The following is a 13730-nucleotide window of genomic DNA, read 5'->3' on the forward strand; positions in this document are numbered from 1 at the left end:
TTTCTTAATCTTCTCTTGATCCTTACTTATTTTTTACCTGTTCAGTCGTGTCAATGTCTGGGTATCCGTCTTAAAATGTCATAAAATCTAAAACTGGTTTTTGTTGAACTTTATTAGAAAAAAAAACACTTTTAAAGGGAGAGCATCAAAGTAATCCAAATTCGGGAATCAACAGATATTTGTTGGTCCGTTTACAAATGCTGGCTCTGATTTGGTCCGTTTACGACTGCTGATTCTAATGCAAGAAAATGCGAGGGTACTACTCGTGCATAGTGCGGGGGGGGNTATGATTTCCAGTGCAAGTGATGGGGCTATTTGGATTATTTTAAGGCTCTCCTAATATTACTCCACGATCAAATCACAAGATACAATTAAAGGACAAAAATGCGCAATCAGCACTCTTATATAATAATAATATACATTGTGTTTAATATTTCACAACACTCAATTTTCTAACAAGAGAAAAATAAACAAAAAAGGGATGTTTTTACTTTTTTTGGAACTTTTTTTCTTTACCTCTGACAAAAATTCCCGTTTTTTCATTTTTTAACTCTCCCCATTACCGCCTAGTTGTATCAGGTAATTTATTTAAAAAAAATTATTTCTAGAAAAAAAAATGAAGTGGAGAAGTGTGTATCATGTGTACTGTGTAGCTACATTGAATACGGGTCTGGAAAAAAAGTCGTTAAGAACAGGGGTGTAAATTTTACATGAAAAATATCAGCCTTTTTTAACAAAAAAATTTCTATACAAGGTTGATTTTTAGGTAGAATATAGACCCCTGGTCAAGTTTATCTCTATTCGGTCTTGACCTCAGTTTTAACCGTGTCCTCGGCGGCCTCCTTGGCTTTAGCCTCCTGAGCAGCTTTCTGTGCAGCTTCTTTGGCTTTTGCCTCCTGAGCTGCTAAAAATGAAATTTTCACTACAAATTGATAAAAAAAATTCTCTGAAAACTAATTATAAATTTTAGTGACGTAGCAAAAATGATAAACAGGATGTGTTCAAGGTCAAATTTGAACAAAGTAAGGATATTAAAGATAACAATATTGTTTCGGAACGCATAGTATACTTTTTTATATCAGGGATTCTGAACTAAGATTAAAAATGCGGGAAACAAGCAATTAGGTTAAAATAAGTTTTAACTTAGAACTTAAGTCATCCAAATAGTTAAATCAACAAACAACAATGGTACTTCAGATTTAAACCCTTCGCATCAAAACTTGCGTATTTATTTGATTTTTTTAAGTGGTGTATATTTTCTTTAAAAATAATTATTTCACCTTCCCTCTTTAGAAATTTATCCCCCTCCCCCCCAAAAAATGTTAGGCACGTTTTTTTTGTAGGAATTTTGAGAGGAAATGAATAAATTTTCAAGGGTGAAAAGGATTAAAGAAGTTTTGATTTCGAATTTATCAGTTTTTCCCCCAGATCTACAAAAATCATTCCCACCCCGTCCCCCTAGGGCAGGGGTAATTCTGAAAAGTTTACAGTGTACACCCGTTTTAAAAAATTTTACTTTAAGATAGGTTTTCACCGATAGATTTTGTGACATTCCCTTAAACTTTCAACTATTGAACTGGTCTGGAAAGAGTTTCCCAAAGTCTGAAAATTTGGAATCCAAAAAAACATTAATTTCGAAAATCTTGAAATCTTTTGTCACCTTTTCTCTCCTTGTAGGATGGGGATTTCTCAATTCCAAGAACCTGCCACATCTTCCTACAATCGATCAATCAATCAATCAATCAGGTTGTCAATCAATCAATCAAATAATCCGTCAATCAGTTAATCAATCCAGTCGTCGTCAATCCGTCAATCAATCAAGTCGTCGTTAGTCAAACAATTAAGTCGCCAATCAATTAATCGAGCATTACATCAAGGTCTCATTCAATCAAGCTATCATTCAGTCAATCTAAATAACTATAAATCTATGGAAACGATCAAAACCAACCAACCAACCAACCAACCAACCAACCAACCAACAATTCAACATTAAAATCGAACCTGAAGTGGATTTTCCTGACATAATCTTGTGCAAGCGCAGTAATATCCTCGCGCTCTTGAGGGGTCAGAGATACGCACACATCACGCGCTTCACGCTCACAGGGGTCCCTGGGTAATAAACAAAACACTGAACAAAATTTTTTAAAATTTCAATTTAAAACAAATGTTTTGAGTTATTATTTAAATCAATAGTTCAAATAAAAAAACAGGCTTGATATTCAAATAATGTAAGACTATAAATAAAAATACTAATTTTGTATGAATCAAAATTTAATAAATTTGAATTATGTCTAAGGTCTAGTTTTACATATATCTATATTGTTAAATTTGATTTAATCTCTCAAAGTAAAGAAAAAAAATCAAAAAAGAAAAAAAACGAAAAAAAAAGATTTTCCATAAAAGTTAAAAAGGTTAGACAAAAAGTTAAAACGTGTTTTTGTTTTGTTTTTCTTCAAAATCTAGTTTAACAGAAGAGTTTATCTATTTTTAAAAACATTTCAGGGAAAGTTTTAGAAAACAAAGAAAAGAATAAAAAATACTTGTTAAAGGGACTGTAAGTGTAATTTTAAGTGACCACCCATGCAATGCTAGAAATGTCCAATTTACAACAGTATTTTTGAAGCCTTTTTCTTATAAAAAATGTAAAAAAATGTGAAAAATTGTAAATTTTCTGATAATTCTTTTAAATTTTCCAGAAGTAAAAAAGTCACTGTTGTAGAGAAACAAGACTTTAAAATAATCGGTTTATAAAATTAAAAACGTTGATATCATTTTAAAATAACCAAGCTTTTAAGTGTACCGTTCTAAATCAAGCATTGCCATCCTTGAACGGAGGATCATTTGAAATTACGCGTACAGTCCCTTTGAATTTGTTAAAAACTTGTCTTACTTAATCCCAAAACCATCTGCTGATAGCAGTCCGCTTGCAAGAACCTAGAGAACAATTAAATAACAAAACAAAAAATGAGAAGAAAAATAGACAAAGTTAAGAAGCATAGTATTTCTGAAATCAATTCAGAATGAATAAATGAATTCGGATGTATGAAGGATTATCTGACTAATAATGAAAGGATAGATGAATTTAAATAAATAAAAGAATCGATTTTAGAATAAACTTCACCTTTCAGTGAAAAATAAATTAATAATTCATTAATAAATGAAAGAACGAAAGGATGAATGAAAGGAAAATGAAAGGATGAGTGAATAGATGAAAAAAAGGTTAATGATAGGATGGAAGAATAAACGAGAGACCATGAACAAGAAAAGATTAATGAAAAGATGAAAAAACAGATTATTAAAATATTAATTGAAAGAAAGGATTATTTATGAATGAAGGGATGAAAGGATGGATGATTGAATAAACTAATAAATGAATGAGCGAAAGGAAGGATGTATGAATAAATAAATGAATAAATGAATGAATGAATGAATGAATGAATGATAGGATGAATAATAGGATGAATGATAGGATGAATAATAGGATGAATGATAGGATGAATAATAGGATGAATGATAGGATGAATGAATGAATGAATGAATGAATGAATGAATGAATGAATGAATGAATGAATGAATGAATACCTCCAAGCATCTGAGAATCGCTAGACTAGGGGTGGGTGGTTCGAGTGAAGTCGCAATGGATCGCTCACAAAGCAACTCTATCCCCCAGTCTCCTTAAATTAAAGTTTAAATAGAAATAAATTAATGTTTAAAAAGATTAACAATTGATAAGATTAATTGATGAATTAATATTAATAGAAAAGCATGGATAAAAAAATTGAAAATTCAAATAAAATGAATTTTATATTGAATATATAAATTAATAAAATTTATAAAATTTATAAAATAATCAAAAATTTAAGGACGTATGTACTAAAAATTACTAAATTATTTATTTTAACCAATTCAACAAAAAAAACACTAAAACCAAATCCTTTCAAACACACCTGAAATCAGGAAGATAAGAAAAGGGGGGGGGGGTGAGAGTGAGTGCGGGCCGTGGGTAAAAAATGATTTTTCCAGAAAATATATTACAATGGTTAAAAATTTTATAAGATACAATTTTGAAACAACGGCTTTAAATTTGAGGCAAATGTGTTCTTGTTATGTATTCGACCTGATAAGTAACTGTTAGTAGTTACGAGTTACTACTATATACATCTCAGTTCTATTTTGAATAAGAATCTGGTAAATTCTCGATCAAAAGAATCAGACAGAAGAAACTTCTCAAAAAAAACTTCATTAATCTCCACATAAAATACCTAAAATATCATCCTACCAGAAATCTCAAGAAACAACGACGAGCTATTACCTATGCAAGCAAAGGCTGGAACACGTCTCGACATATCCTTGAAGATTCGAATAGATTCAGCACATGACTCCAGGGGTCCCTGCAAAAAGATGAGATAGATAGACAGTCGTCGTCCTGTATAACAATACAATAAAAACGACTTTCTATTTTAATTTTTGTTTTCTACTGTTTTCTACCAAGCTTTAAACAGAATGATGCATATAAGGAATCATAAGGAAGTGAAATCTGCAAGAGGCCCCATTGTGGACCCCCCAGACCGCCCATGGAAACAAAGAAAAGGTGTCAAAAACAGTTTCTTTTTCCTTACTTAATAGCTTGTAATTACCAAATAGATTCTAGTTCAATAGATGGCAAAGCAGAATTGTACACTACCAGTACAGCTGTATTCTTCCGTTACAAGTGTCAACTCAGTTTTTGTGTCCGACAAAATTATTAATAAAAATGACAATTTATAAAGTGCTTATCTTACAGGAAAATGAGTACAATTTATGTTTTCTTTAGTTTCTGTTTTTACACTTTTTAAATTAATTTTAGAAAATATGTCATCTTATGTGAGAAAATTTCGTTTTCCTTGTTATATAAATGACACTTGTGACGTCGTCTATAATTGGTCCATTTCTCTTTTAACACCTAATTTGTAAGTGTATTGATATAAACGCCGACCACCGTAGATGAGACAAAATATATTTTAAAAAATAGATTGATAGTTAGTAAATAGATAGATAGGGGGGTACCGGAATTTAAAAGGAAAACTGCTTTCCCCGAGAACCCTTTAGCCAAACAAAAATATACTCTCTAAGAGTCTAAGAGTCTAGAATCCACATATCCAACGAATCAAGAAGAGTTTTCTCAAGTTTTAGAAACATTAATATTTCAGTGGAGTTAGATTCGGAACCAGAATGACGGGGCCCCGAGGGGGGAAGAGCATATTTCTGATATCAACAATATTAAAAATGTATGCTGAATTAGGCTAGCCAAACCCATTTGCGGCTTTAGTCTACATAATAGTTTTTTTAGCATACACAGTTCATTCGTTCGTTGATTGATTGATTGAATAACAAACACAGACCGTGGAATCCAATAAAGTAAACTCCAACTATTTGTAAGAAGGATAAAAACTCAAATTTTCGAGGGGAGGGGGGGGGTATATTTTGATATCACACCCTTTCAATTAAAATCTTACCGCCATTGTAGTAAACCATTTAGCGTGCCTGAGTTCAGCGAGAGCCTCCAAACATGCTTCCTTAGGGAGCATCCCAACAGGATCCTCTCTAGAATCCAGGATATTATTATTATATAAATATTGTTGTTTCGTCTCTATGTTGGTTTGTATCCAATCAGCTAATTGTATCCGATCAGCTAATCCAACCCCAGCCAGAATGCTTAAGCCGCCGAATTCTTTAAACTTTGCTAATAAAAAAATGTATTTAACAATAAGAATTCTACAACAAAAAACCAGAAAGTTCCGAGAAAACCAGTTAGCTAAAGAAACAAAATTCCAATTCCAATGTTACTTTGATATTCTATTTTTGTAAGTAGTTAGAAAATATCTTTCTGTATCTACATATTCAATAAAAAAAATCGTATATATGTTCCTTACAGCCGGCCAAACGACAGGACCGAATGGACTAGTATTTTTTTCGGACTCTCATGAGTAGCATGGGGGGGGGGACTAAGGCTAACAAATACAATATAAAAAATCTTTCTTCAAATTCTTTTTCATGTTTCACGGGCAATGCCGGGCCCTTCCGCTAGTATTTTATAAATTGGACCCATTCGCCTCAAACTTTGATGGGGAAATTCGGTAGAAAGAATGTTATTGGTTGGTTTAAAACTTCTAAATTGAAAGGATTGACTTTTTTAATAAAAACTCGACAAAGCTTGGATTTTGAGTTTGTTCAGAATATTTGATTAATTATAAAATATTTTTCTCTTCAGTATATTCAATATTCATCACCACCACGCATTTTGTTTTCTAATAAACTTTCTACTTACTCTTCCTCTTCCACTACTTTATCATCTTCGTCCTGGGCCATCTCTTCATTCTCCTCTTTTTCTTCCTTCACCTCCTCATTTCCGTTCTCTTTCTCCTCCTTCTCCTCTTTTACCACCTTCGGATTCTCTTTCACCACCTTAACATAGATTAAAAATTGTTAACTTGGAAAATTTGATTGATAGAATAATATTTAGATAAACTATCATTAAGAACTCGTTAGATAATATGAAACAAAAATGTAAAAGGCGTTGAAATATTTTAAGAAACATAATCTGACGGTTACGGTTGGAGAACCCGGACAGCCATTAGGTCAGTGCACTCAAATACCCCCCCCCCCCCTGCCATCCAAAGACATACAATTTCATCCAAACAGGAGAGAAACTGCTTTTCTCGTAGATAATAATACTAATAGTTTTTTAAAAACAACAAAGTTCTATAAAGTAAATTGGCTGAATTGTATCTTAAATCAAATGTATATAATAAAATAAGTTTATCATTTTATCATTTAAATCTTAAAAACACTGCTTAGTGCTTATAACTGGCTTTTACTACCTTCTCTCTCATCTTGGAACAGGTGAGACTAACATTAACTGAGTATAGTTCAGCAGGGCCATCCTGAAACAATAAAAAACTATCATTATAAAAATAATTTAAAAATTTATACAAATTAGTTAACAAAATGAATGAAAGGATTCATCCATAAATGAACGAAAGGATTCATCCATAAATGAACGAATAAATTTAAATTTATCAAAAAATTAATATGTTTTTGAATAAAAAGATAAAAATACGCATAAGTAAATGAATATTAATGAATGAATAAGTAAATGAATTATTAGATGTATAAATGAATGAATTTAAAATGACGAATGACTTGAAAAGGAAAATGCATAAATAAATAAATATAAATGACTCAATGACTCAATGACTCAATGACTCAATGACTCAATGACTCAATGACTCAATGAATCAATGAATCAATGAATCAATGAATCAATGAATCAATGAATCAATGAATCAATGAATCAAACAGTACAGTACAGTACAGTACAGTACAGTACAGTACAGTACAGTACAGTACAGTACAGTACAGTACAGTAAAGCATAGTACAGTACAGTCGCAGTGCAGAACAATATTGAGGAGTTCAGTATGGTACACTCGTTTTGAACTTACAAAAAACGAAAAACGATCGTTTATGAAAACAATCTTTTCGTTTTTCGTTTTTTCTCCGTCGTTTTAAAAGCGAAAAGATGGTTTTTCATAAGAGTGGAAACGATCCATCCCTAGGTACAATACAGTAAAGAACAATAGTACAGTATAGTACATTAAAGAACAATAGTATAGTACGGTAAAGGTGTGGTGCTGTGAAGAACAGTACAATACAAATGTTAGGGAAAAGTATGGGAAAAAACCTATTTATAAATTGTCACTTAGACAATGAAAATTAAAATACTATTATGAACATAATAATGAGATTATTTTGATTAATAGCATATATAAAATACCTTAGTGTTTTCGTTCTTCAAATCCTTTTCATACACTTCCTAAAGAATAAAAAAAAATTAAATTAAATTAAAATAAATAAAACAAAACAAGCTTGACCAATCATAAACCATCTTGGGTTCAAAGGATTTTTCTAAAATTATCAATTTAGGAGATAATACAGGGTGCCCCAATAAACATGAAAACTTCTTAAAAGTATGGAAATTATACAGGGTGTCCAACGAAACATGACCGTAGGGGAATAGTTATGAATGTTTTCTTCCATATACTGTATTAAATATAAAGACATTTTGCAGTTTATTTCGTTGATGAAATCTGCTATGCTAATATTAAGTTTCCTATAATATATATTTTTATTCTTTTTGGAATCAAACAAGTTCAAATTATGGAAAAAGACATTTTAAGCTATTCACCAAAAGGAACATAAGAGACCCCCTAGATCGCAGCGAGATACGGGAAGTACCTGTTCCACTGCCTGACCTTTAATCCCCCCAGGCCGGAGGGGATCAAGGAGATACTACCGGTGGCTGGCAAACCAGTTAAAACCAAGTTAAAACTGTTTCGTGGGACACCGTGTACGTGCATCGTCCTCATACAATTTAACAGTGCTTAGGATCCGGATCCGTTGGATCCGCAAGATTTTGGCTTCCTGGATCCGGATCCGCAAAAATATGCGGATCCACGGATCTGGATCCAAGGGGTAAAATATCAACCAAAAACTACAAAAAAAACTTTGTAACTTCTAAACCCCAATTCTGAACTTTTGAAAAAAGAGAGATTATAAAAATTTCCTCATTTCTGAATGGTTCAAGTTTTAGGATAAAAATAAGCGAAAAAAATAAACAAAAAATTTGAAAATTATTTTTTGGTAAAAAAATTCAGTAAATCTTAAACAAATGACCTGGATCCGGATCCATTTTTTTCCAGTGCGGATCCAGGATCCGGATCCGCATCAAAATTAAATGGATCCTCAGCACTGAATTTTACAAGTATAATACATGAAAAAATAATAAACCAAAAATAATTCCTGAGGTCAGAAATTATGTGTTGTGAAACCCGGAATCAAGCATTTGATCTCCATCTTATGCAGATCTACGGATAAATTAAATTCCTCTTTGATATCCCATTGTGGTAAGACCCTGAACTTTAATTTATCCTCAAATTAAAAAACCCAAAATTGGAATTAATAATCAAGATCCACTATACTTTACAAAAAAGTTCCTTTTCTCTTTATTTCTTTTTGAGCAAGAATTCTAAGGTTTTGATTTAAAAGCTTGCCAGTCGTGCCACCTTTTTTGATGTATTCTTTGTAATTAAATAGTATTTTAAGATTAAAGATGATATCTTTAAGCCACCCTTAGATGATTTATAATAAATAGGATAAGAAATGTGAGGAATATTTACCTTCAAGTCCTCAGCAACTGCAGTAGCTATTCTCTCCAGTAGTTGAACTGTAGGTTTATGTTTACACATTACAACCAGGCTTACAACTCTATCCCCTGTACAATACAGTGCAGTACATAAATAGCAGTAGAACTGTAGGTTTGTTTACACATTACAATCAAGCTAAAACTCTATCCCTGTACAATACAGTACAGTACATAAATAGTAGTAGAACTGTAGGTTTATGTTTACACATTACAACCAGGCTTAAAACTCTTTCTCCTGTACAATACAGTTCAGTAAATAAATAGTAGTTGAACTAAATATGTTTACAAATTACTACCTGGCTTAAAACTGTATCCCCTGTAAAATACAATACAGTACAGTAAAGTGCAGTACCGTACAATACAGTACGTAGTACTAAAATAGTAGATCTACAACTCTAGCTACTTCAGCAATATATCCATCCTACCTGTTAAAAGAAGACCTCTAGCTAGATCTCAAACTCTAGTTACTCCATCAATATATCCATCCTACCTGTTAAAAGAAAACCTCTAGCTAAATCTTCAACTCTAGCTACTCCAGCAATATATCCATCCTACCTGTTAAAAATAGACCTTTATCTAAATCTTCAACTCTAGCTACTCCAGCAACATATCCGTCCTACCTGTTAGAAGAAGACCTTTAGCTAGATCTCCAACTCTAGCTACTCCAGCAATATATCCATCCTACTGTTAAAAATAGACCTCTAGCTAAATCTTCAACTCTAGCTACTCCAGCAATATATCCGTCCTACCTGTTAAGTTGCATCAGCCATCTGTAGGAGCAGGCCTAGTTCCTCCTTGCTGGGGTAGATCAACTTATGCTTGGTTACAACCTGGTGGTCCTGACAAATATAAGAAATATTTACTTCGTAAAAATTTCAACCTTGAAAGGATGATTCCAATTCCACATCTAAATTCACTTGGGAAAAAAATAGATCTCTCTTTTATGAAGAAAATGACCAAAATGAGTAAAAGTAAATATAAAAATCTTACATCTTTGTTCATTCTCATATTCATTCTACCTCTTCCACCACCAACTGGGAACCTAAATATTAAAATTTAGCTTTTTAAATGAACTTTTGACGTATTCATACTTGCCAATGAACACGGAAACTAAATCTTTGTTATCAACACAAAATGTTACCTATTTCCCATTGGACCTCCTGGCATTCCCCCTGGCATTCCCCCTGGCATTCCCATCGGCATACCCATTGGCATGCCCATTGGCATTCCCATGGCCATACCAAACCCGATCGGGAAGGGCATATCATTCCCAAAATCTGCAGGTCCTCGCTTCTTCTTGTTCTTATTCTTTTTCTTTTCTCCTCCCTCTTCCACCTCTTCCCTGGACAAACAAATCAGATTTTCATAAGAATTGACCTTATCACTATTTCATCTCAGCTAAAAATTGGCAGATTTTCTTTTATTTGGTAGATCTTCCTAAAAAACTGTCAGATTTTCTTTTTAAATTGGCGGATTTTTTCAAAACAAAATTGGCAGATTTTTTAATTTTTCAATCGGCAAGTCAGAAAGCCTGACCCAAAATATGACAATGTTTTATCACTTACATTTTTCTCTTGAGGGGAGCATTACCATTTCTGCCGTTCATACTTGCTGAAATATTAAAGAAATGATCTACTGTACTTTGTGACACAATAAGTTTACAACTACGTTTTCGTCAAAAAAAGATGAGTAAGAATGGAATTTTCTTTTGTGTCAAGTTTTTTTTTATAATTAGGGGGTAGGGGTGGCTTTGTATTGAAAAATTTTAAAATTTCTTAATGGTTTTAATCTCTACATGTAGCATTGCTTTAATCTCTACATGTAGCATTGCTTTAATCTTTTTTCAGGAGTTTTGCTTTACCTTTAGGTTTGACTGGGAGTTGTTCTAGATCAATCTGATCAATTAAAGCTTTAGCCACAGCGTTCCTGATCAATCAATCAAATTATAACTTAAAGATAAATAAAAAATACTTTAAAATCAATTATAACTGAATCGAATTGAACCTATCCAAATTATAACTATCTATTGAGTAATGGATATCAAATCTAAAACCCCTAGTTTTAAAGACAAACGGGGTTTAGCAAACAATTAGAACAAAATTCGAAAAAAATTTACATCTTAAGTATAAAAAATAAGGTTTGTACCTAGCCTCCTTCTTACTCCGACCAGCTGCCATAGCTTGATATTTTCCCTAAATTATTTTAATTAAAAGGGTGTCTATTTTCAGAATTCCCATCCCCCCCCTGGGGGGAGGGGTTAAAAAAAATTTTCATTCTTTTGTTCCCTGTTTACGCCCCTGATTGACTAACCTCGTAGAAGGAACAGGTCCAGGAGAAAGTTCTAGCATGAGGAGGACCTTGCTCAGAAATCTACAAAAATAAAAATATTTTAATAAAAATATTATATTTTGTGGGGCAATTATTAAAAATAAAAATATGAAATTTGGAGAAAAGTTCAAAATTTGCAGGGTTTTACATAAAAACAAAAAAATTATTATCAATAATTATGCAAAGAATAATAAAAATTATTATTTTTCATTATTTTTGCTGGTTCTCTTTTGCAACCGCTCTCTATGTGACGTTATTTTACCATTTCGAAGATTGGTGCTTTGATCCCACGACTGTGTGCAAGCTTGTAAAGAACATCTGCTGGATTGCACCCACCAGGGAAACCTTCTCGAGACATTTTCCAAATTCTGAAAATAGAAAAATCTAATCCAACCAATTCAAAACAAAAAATAACATCAGAGTAACAGAGACTATGGTCTGCACGATAATTTTAATGACGGGTCACATATAAATAGAACGTTAGATTATCAATTAGCTATTTTCTATATTCTTAAGTAGCATTAGAAGATGAACACAGAAAACATGGAGTGGGAATCCCATCACGTTGTAGTAATCCCCTTTGATTCCTTTCACTAGGGTTCCTCCTAAACCTTGGATCCCATATCCTCCGGCCTTATCCATAGGCTCTCCTGTTCGTACATAAGCTTGGATAATCTCCGAATCCATGTCCATAAATTCAACCTCGGTCTTCTCAAAGAAACTTGTTTTATGTACAGCCTGGTCAGTGTGTAGAATCAGATGTACTCCTGTGTACACATCATGACTCCGACCGCTTAGTTTGCTCAGAACGGACTCCGCGTTTTCTACCGAAGTCGGTTTACCAAAAATTGTTTCATGTAGGGAGACCACGGTGTCACAGCCGATAACAAGAAGGTTTTTAGAGTTCTCCGCTTTTATTCTTTCAAACACACTTTCCGACTTCACCTCAGCAGTTTTCACGGCAAACTCGTGAGGTTTAGTTCCATATTCTTCTTTACTTAAATCCTCCGGAAGTATGGACGGAAGTATCTCTATATCCAGGTTTAATTTCTCTAGAATCTCTTTTCTACGCGGAGATGCACTGGCTAGCACTATCCGGGTACTGTTCAGAACTTGTCTGTATGGTTCCAACATCTTACATTTATTCTGAATAAAAATAATAATCTGGGAAATGTTCATCTCCAAAAAAAAGACCAAAAACACTGTACAGAGCTGTAAACTCTGATAATGTGAATATCAAGATCAATGCTTGATCTCATTCCAAAAATCGTATACAAGGACAGACCAAAGAAAACATATCAGATGCACCTTAAATAATATGTAATATGCTAAAATATAAATACATAAACCTCACGATTGACTTTGAAGCTAGCATATACATTCTGTCGGATTATTAAACGACAAGTACAAATATCCAGAAAAATAACACTACAAAGTACAAACATCGGCATCCGGAGAAAGGAAAATGGTTTTAAAGAAATTTTAAAGGAAAATCATATCTCTTTATAATTTCCTTGAAGTTTTTTATTTCAGCCAATTGAGGGGTTTTGCAGAATTATTGCACTGACAAGATTAAAATTAACGGTACGAAGTTACTGGCTGCTGTGATAGCCGGCTGCCTTGCTAGAATCGCTGGAAGCAGCTGATTTTTCAGATTATTGACAAAATACTACGGGGCATTCTTTAATTTCTTTATGACCTCCGCCAGAAAAAAAAACACCTGTCTTTTGATATTCGCTTTTTTATTCAATTCAAAATATTTATCTGATCAAAATATATTCATTAAAAATTTTTAGGGCTTTAATATCTTCCCTAAAATTTTGGGTTAATATGGAGGAAAATAATCCTACACTATGTCGTCTTCTGCGCTTGGTACTTGGGGTCATATCAATTGGACTATTGGTCGTTTGGACTAATGTTCATTCTGACTTACGTTCAAAAGGATAAGGACTAAGATCCTTTTGAAGAAATATTCATTTAACTGAACTATTCTCTTTATAAATTAAAAAAAATACCCCCATGTTTTAAGTATTTTTAAATTAACCCGTTAAGCTGACATTCGAGCGTCGTTTTCGGTACATAAATTAACCCCTGACGAGGGAGGGAAGACAACCTCCCCCGCACAGCTTCTGAACCTCATTATACCTATTTGCGGCAGAT

At 32.9% G+C, this 13730-nt stretch overlaps 3 protein-coding genes and 1 long non-coding RNA gene across 5 annotated transcripts; all 4 read right to left on the reverse strand.

The window, feature by feature from the left end:
* Nucleotides 1–491: 491 nt before the first annotated feature.
* Nucleotides 492–6924, reverse strand: LOC111712191 (interleukin enhancer-binding factor 3 homolog). Of its 2 annotated transcripts, none has more exons than XM_023486736.1 (9): nt 6861–6924; nt 6308–6444; nt 5496–5583; nt 4313–4391; nt 3583–3674; nt 2891–2934; nt 2002–2109; nt 1661–1716; nt 492–901 (listed from the first exon to the last, which is right to left on the reverse strand). In XM_023486736.1, the coding sequence occupies exons 1-9, from the start codon at nt 6870–6872 to the stop codon at nt 798–800; spliced, it is 720 nt and encodes a 239-aa protein (XP_023342504.1). In that variant the 5' UTR covers nt 6873–6924; the 3' UTR covers nt 492–797. The 2 variants fall into 2 exon arrangements, with proteins under 2 accessions (XP_023342504.1, XP_023342503.1); XM_023486735.1 differs by having other exon boundaries at nt 492–904.
* An 890-nt stretch (nt 6925–7814) lies between these two features.
* On the reverse strand, nt 7815–9924 carry LOC111712192 (uncharacterized). Its single transcript, XR_002767405.1, has 3 exons — nt 9863–9924; nt 9217–9311; nt 7815–7853 (listed from the first exon to the last, which is right to left on the reverse strand). It is a non-coding gene; the product is annotated as an uncharacterized LOC111712192 (long non-coding RNA).
* Nucleotides 9925–9994: 70 nt separating this feature from the next.
* LOC111712194 (uncharacterized) lies at nt 9995–11946 on the reverse strand. Its single transcript, XM_023486739.1, has 8 exons — nt 11833–11946; nt 11553–11612; nt 11388–11434; nt 11104–11168; nt 10808–10853; nt 10384–10584; nt 10233–10284; nt 9995–10081 (listed from the first exon to the last, which is right to left on the reverse strand). Exons 1-8 carry the CDS (start codon nt 11926–11928, stop codon nt 9995–9997), a joined length of 654 nt encoding a protein of 217 aa, XP_023342507.1. The 5' UTR covers nt 11929–11946.
* On the reverse strand, nt 11937–12740 carry LOC111712193 (N-acetylserotonin O-methyltransferase-like protein). Its single transcript, XM_023486738.1, has one exon. The coding sequence runs from the start codon at nt 12702–12704 to the stop codon at nt 12063–12065; it is 642 nt and encodes a 213-aa protein (XP_023342506.1). The 5' UTR covers nt 12705–12740; the 3' UTR covers nt 11937–12062.
* Between the last annotated feature and the right edge of the window lie 990 nt (nt 12741–13730).

The sequence above is a fragment of the Eurytemora carolleeae genome, unplaced genomic scaffold (assembly GCF_000591075.1).
Source record: "Eurytemora carolleeae unplaced genomic scaffold, Eaff_2.0 scaffold495, whole genome shotgun sequence".
Lineage (NCBI taxonomy): Eukaryota > Metazoa > Arthropoda > Copepoda > Calanoida > Temoridae > Eurytemora > Eurytemora carolleeae.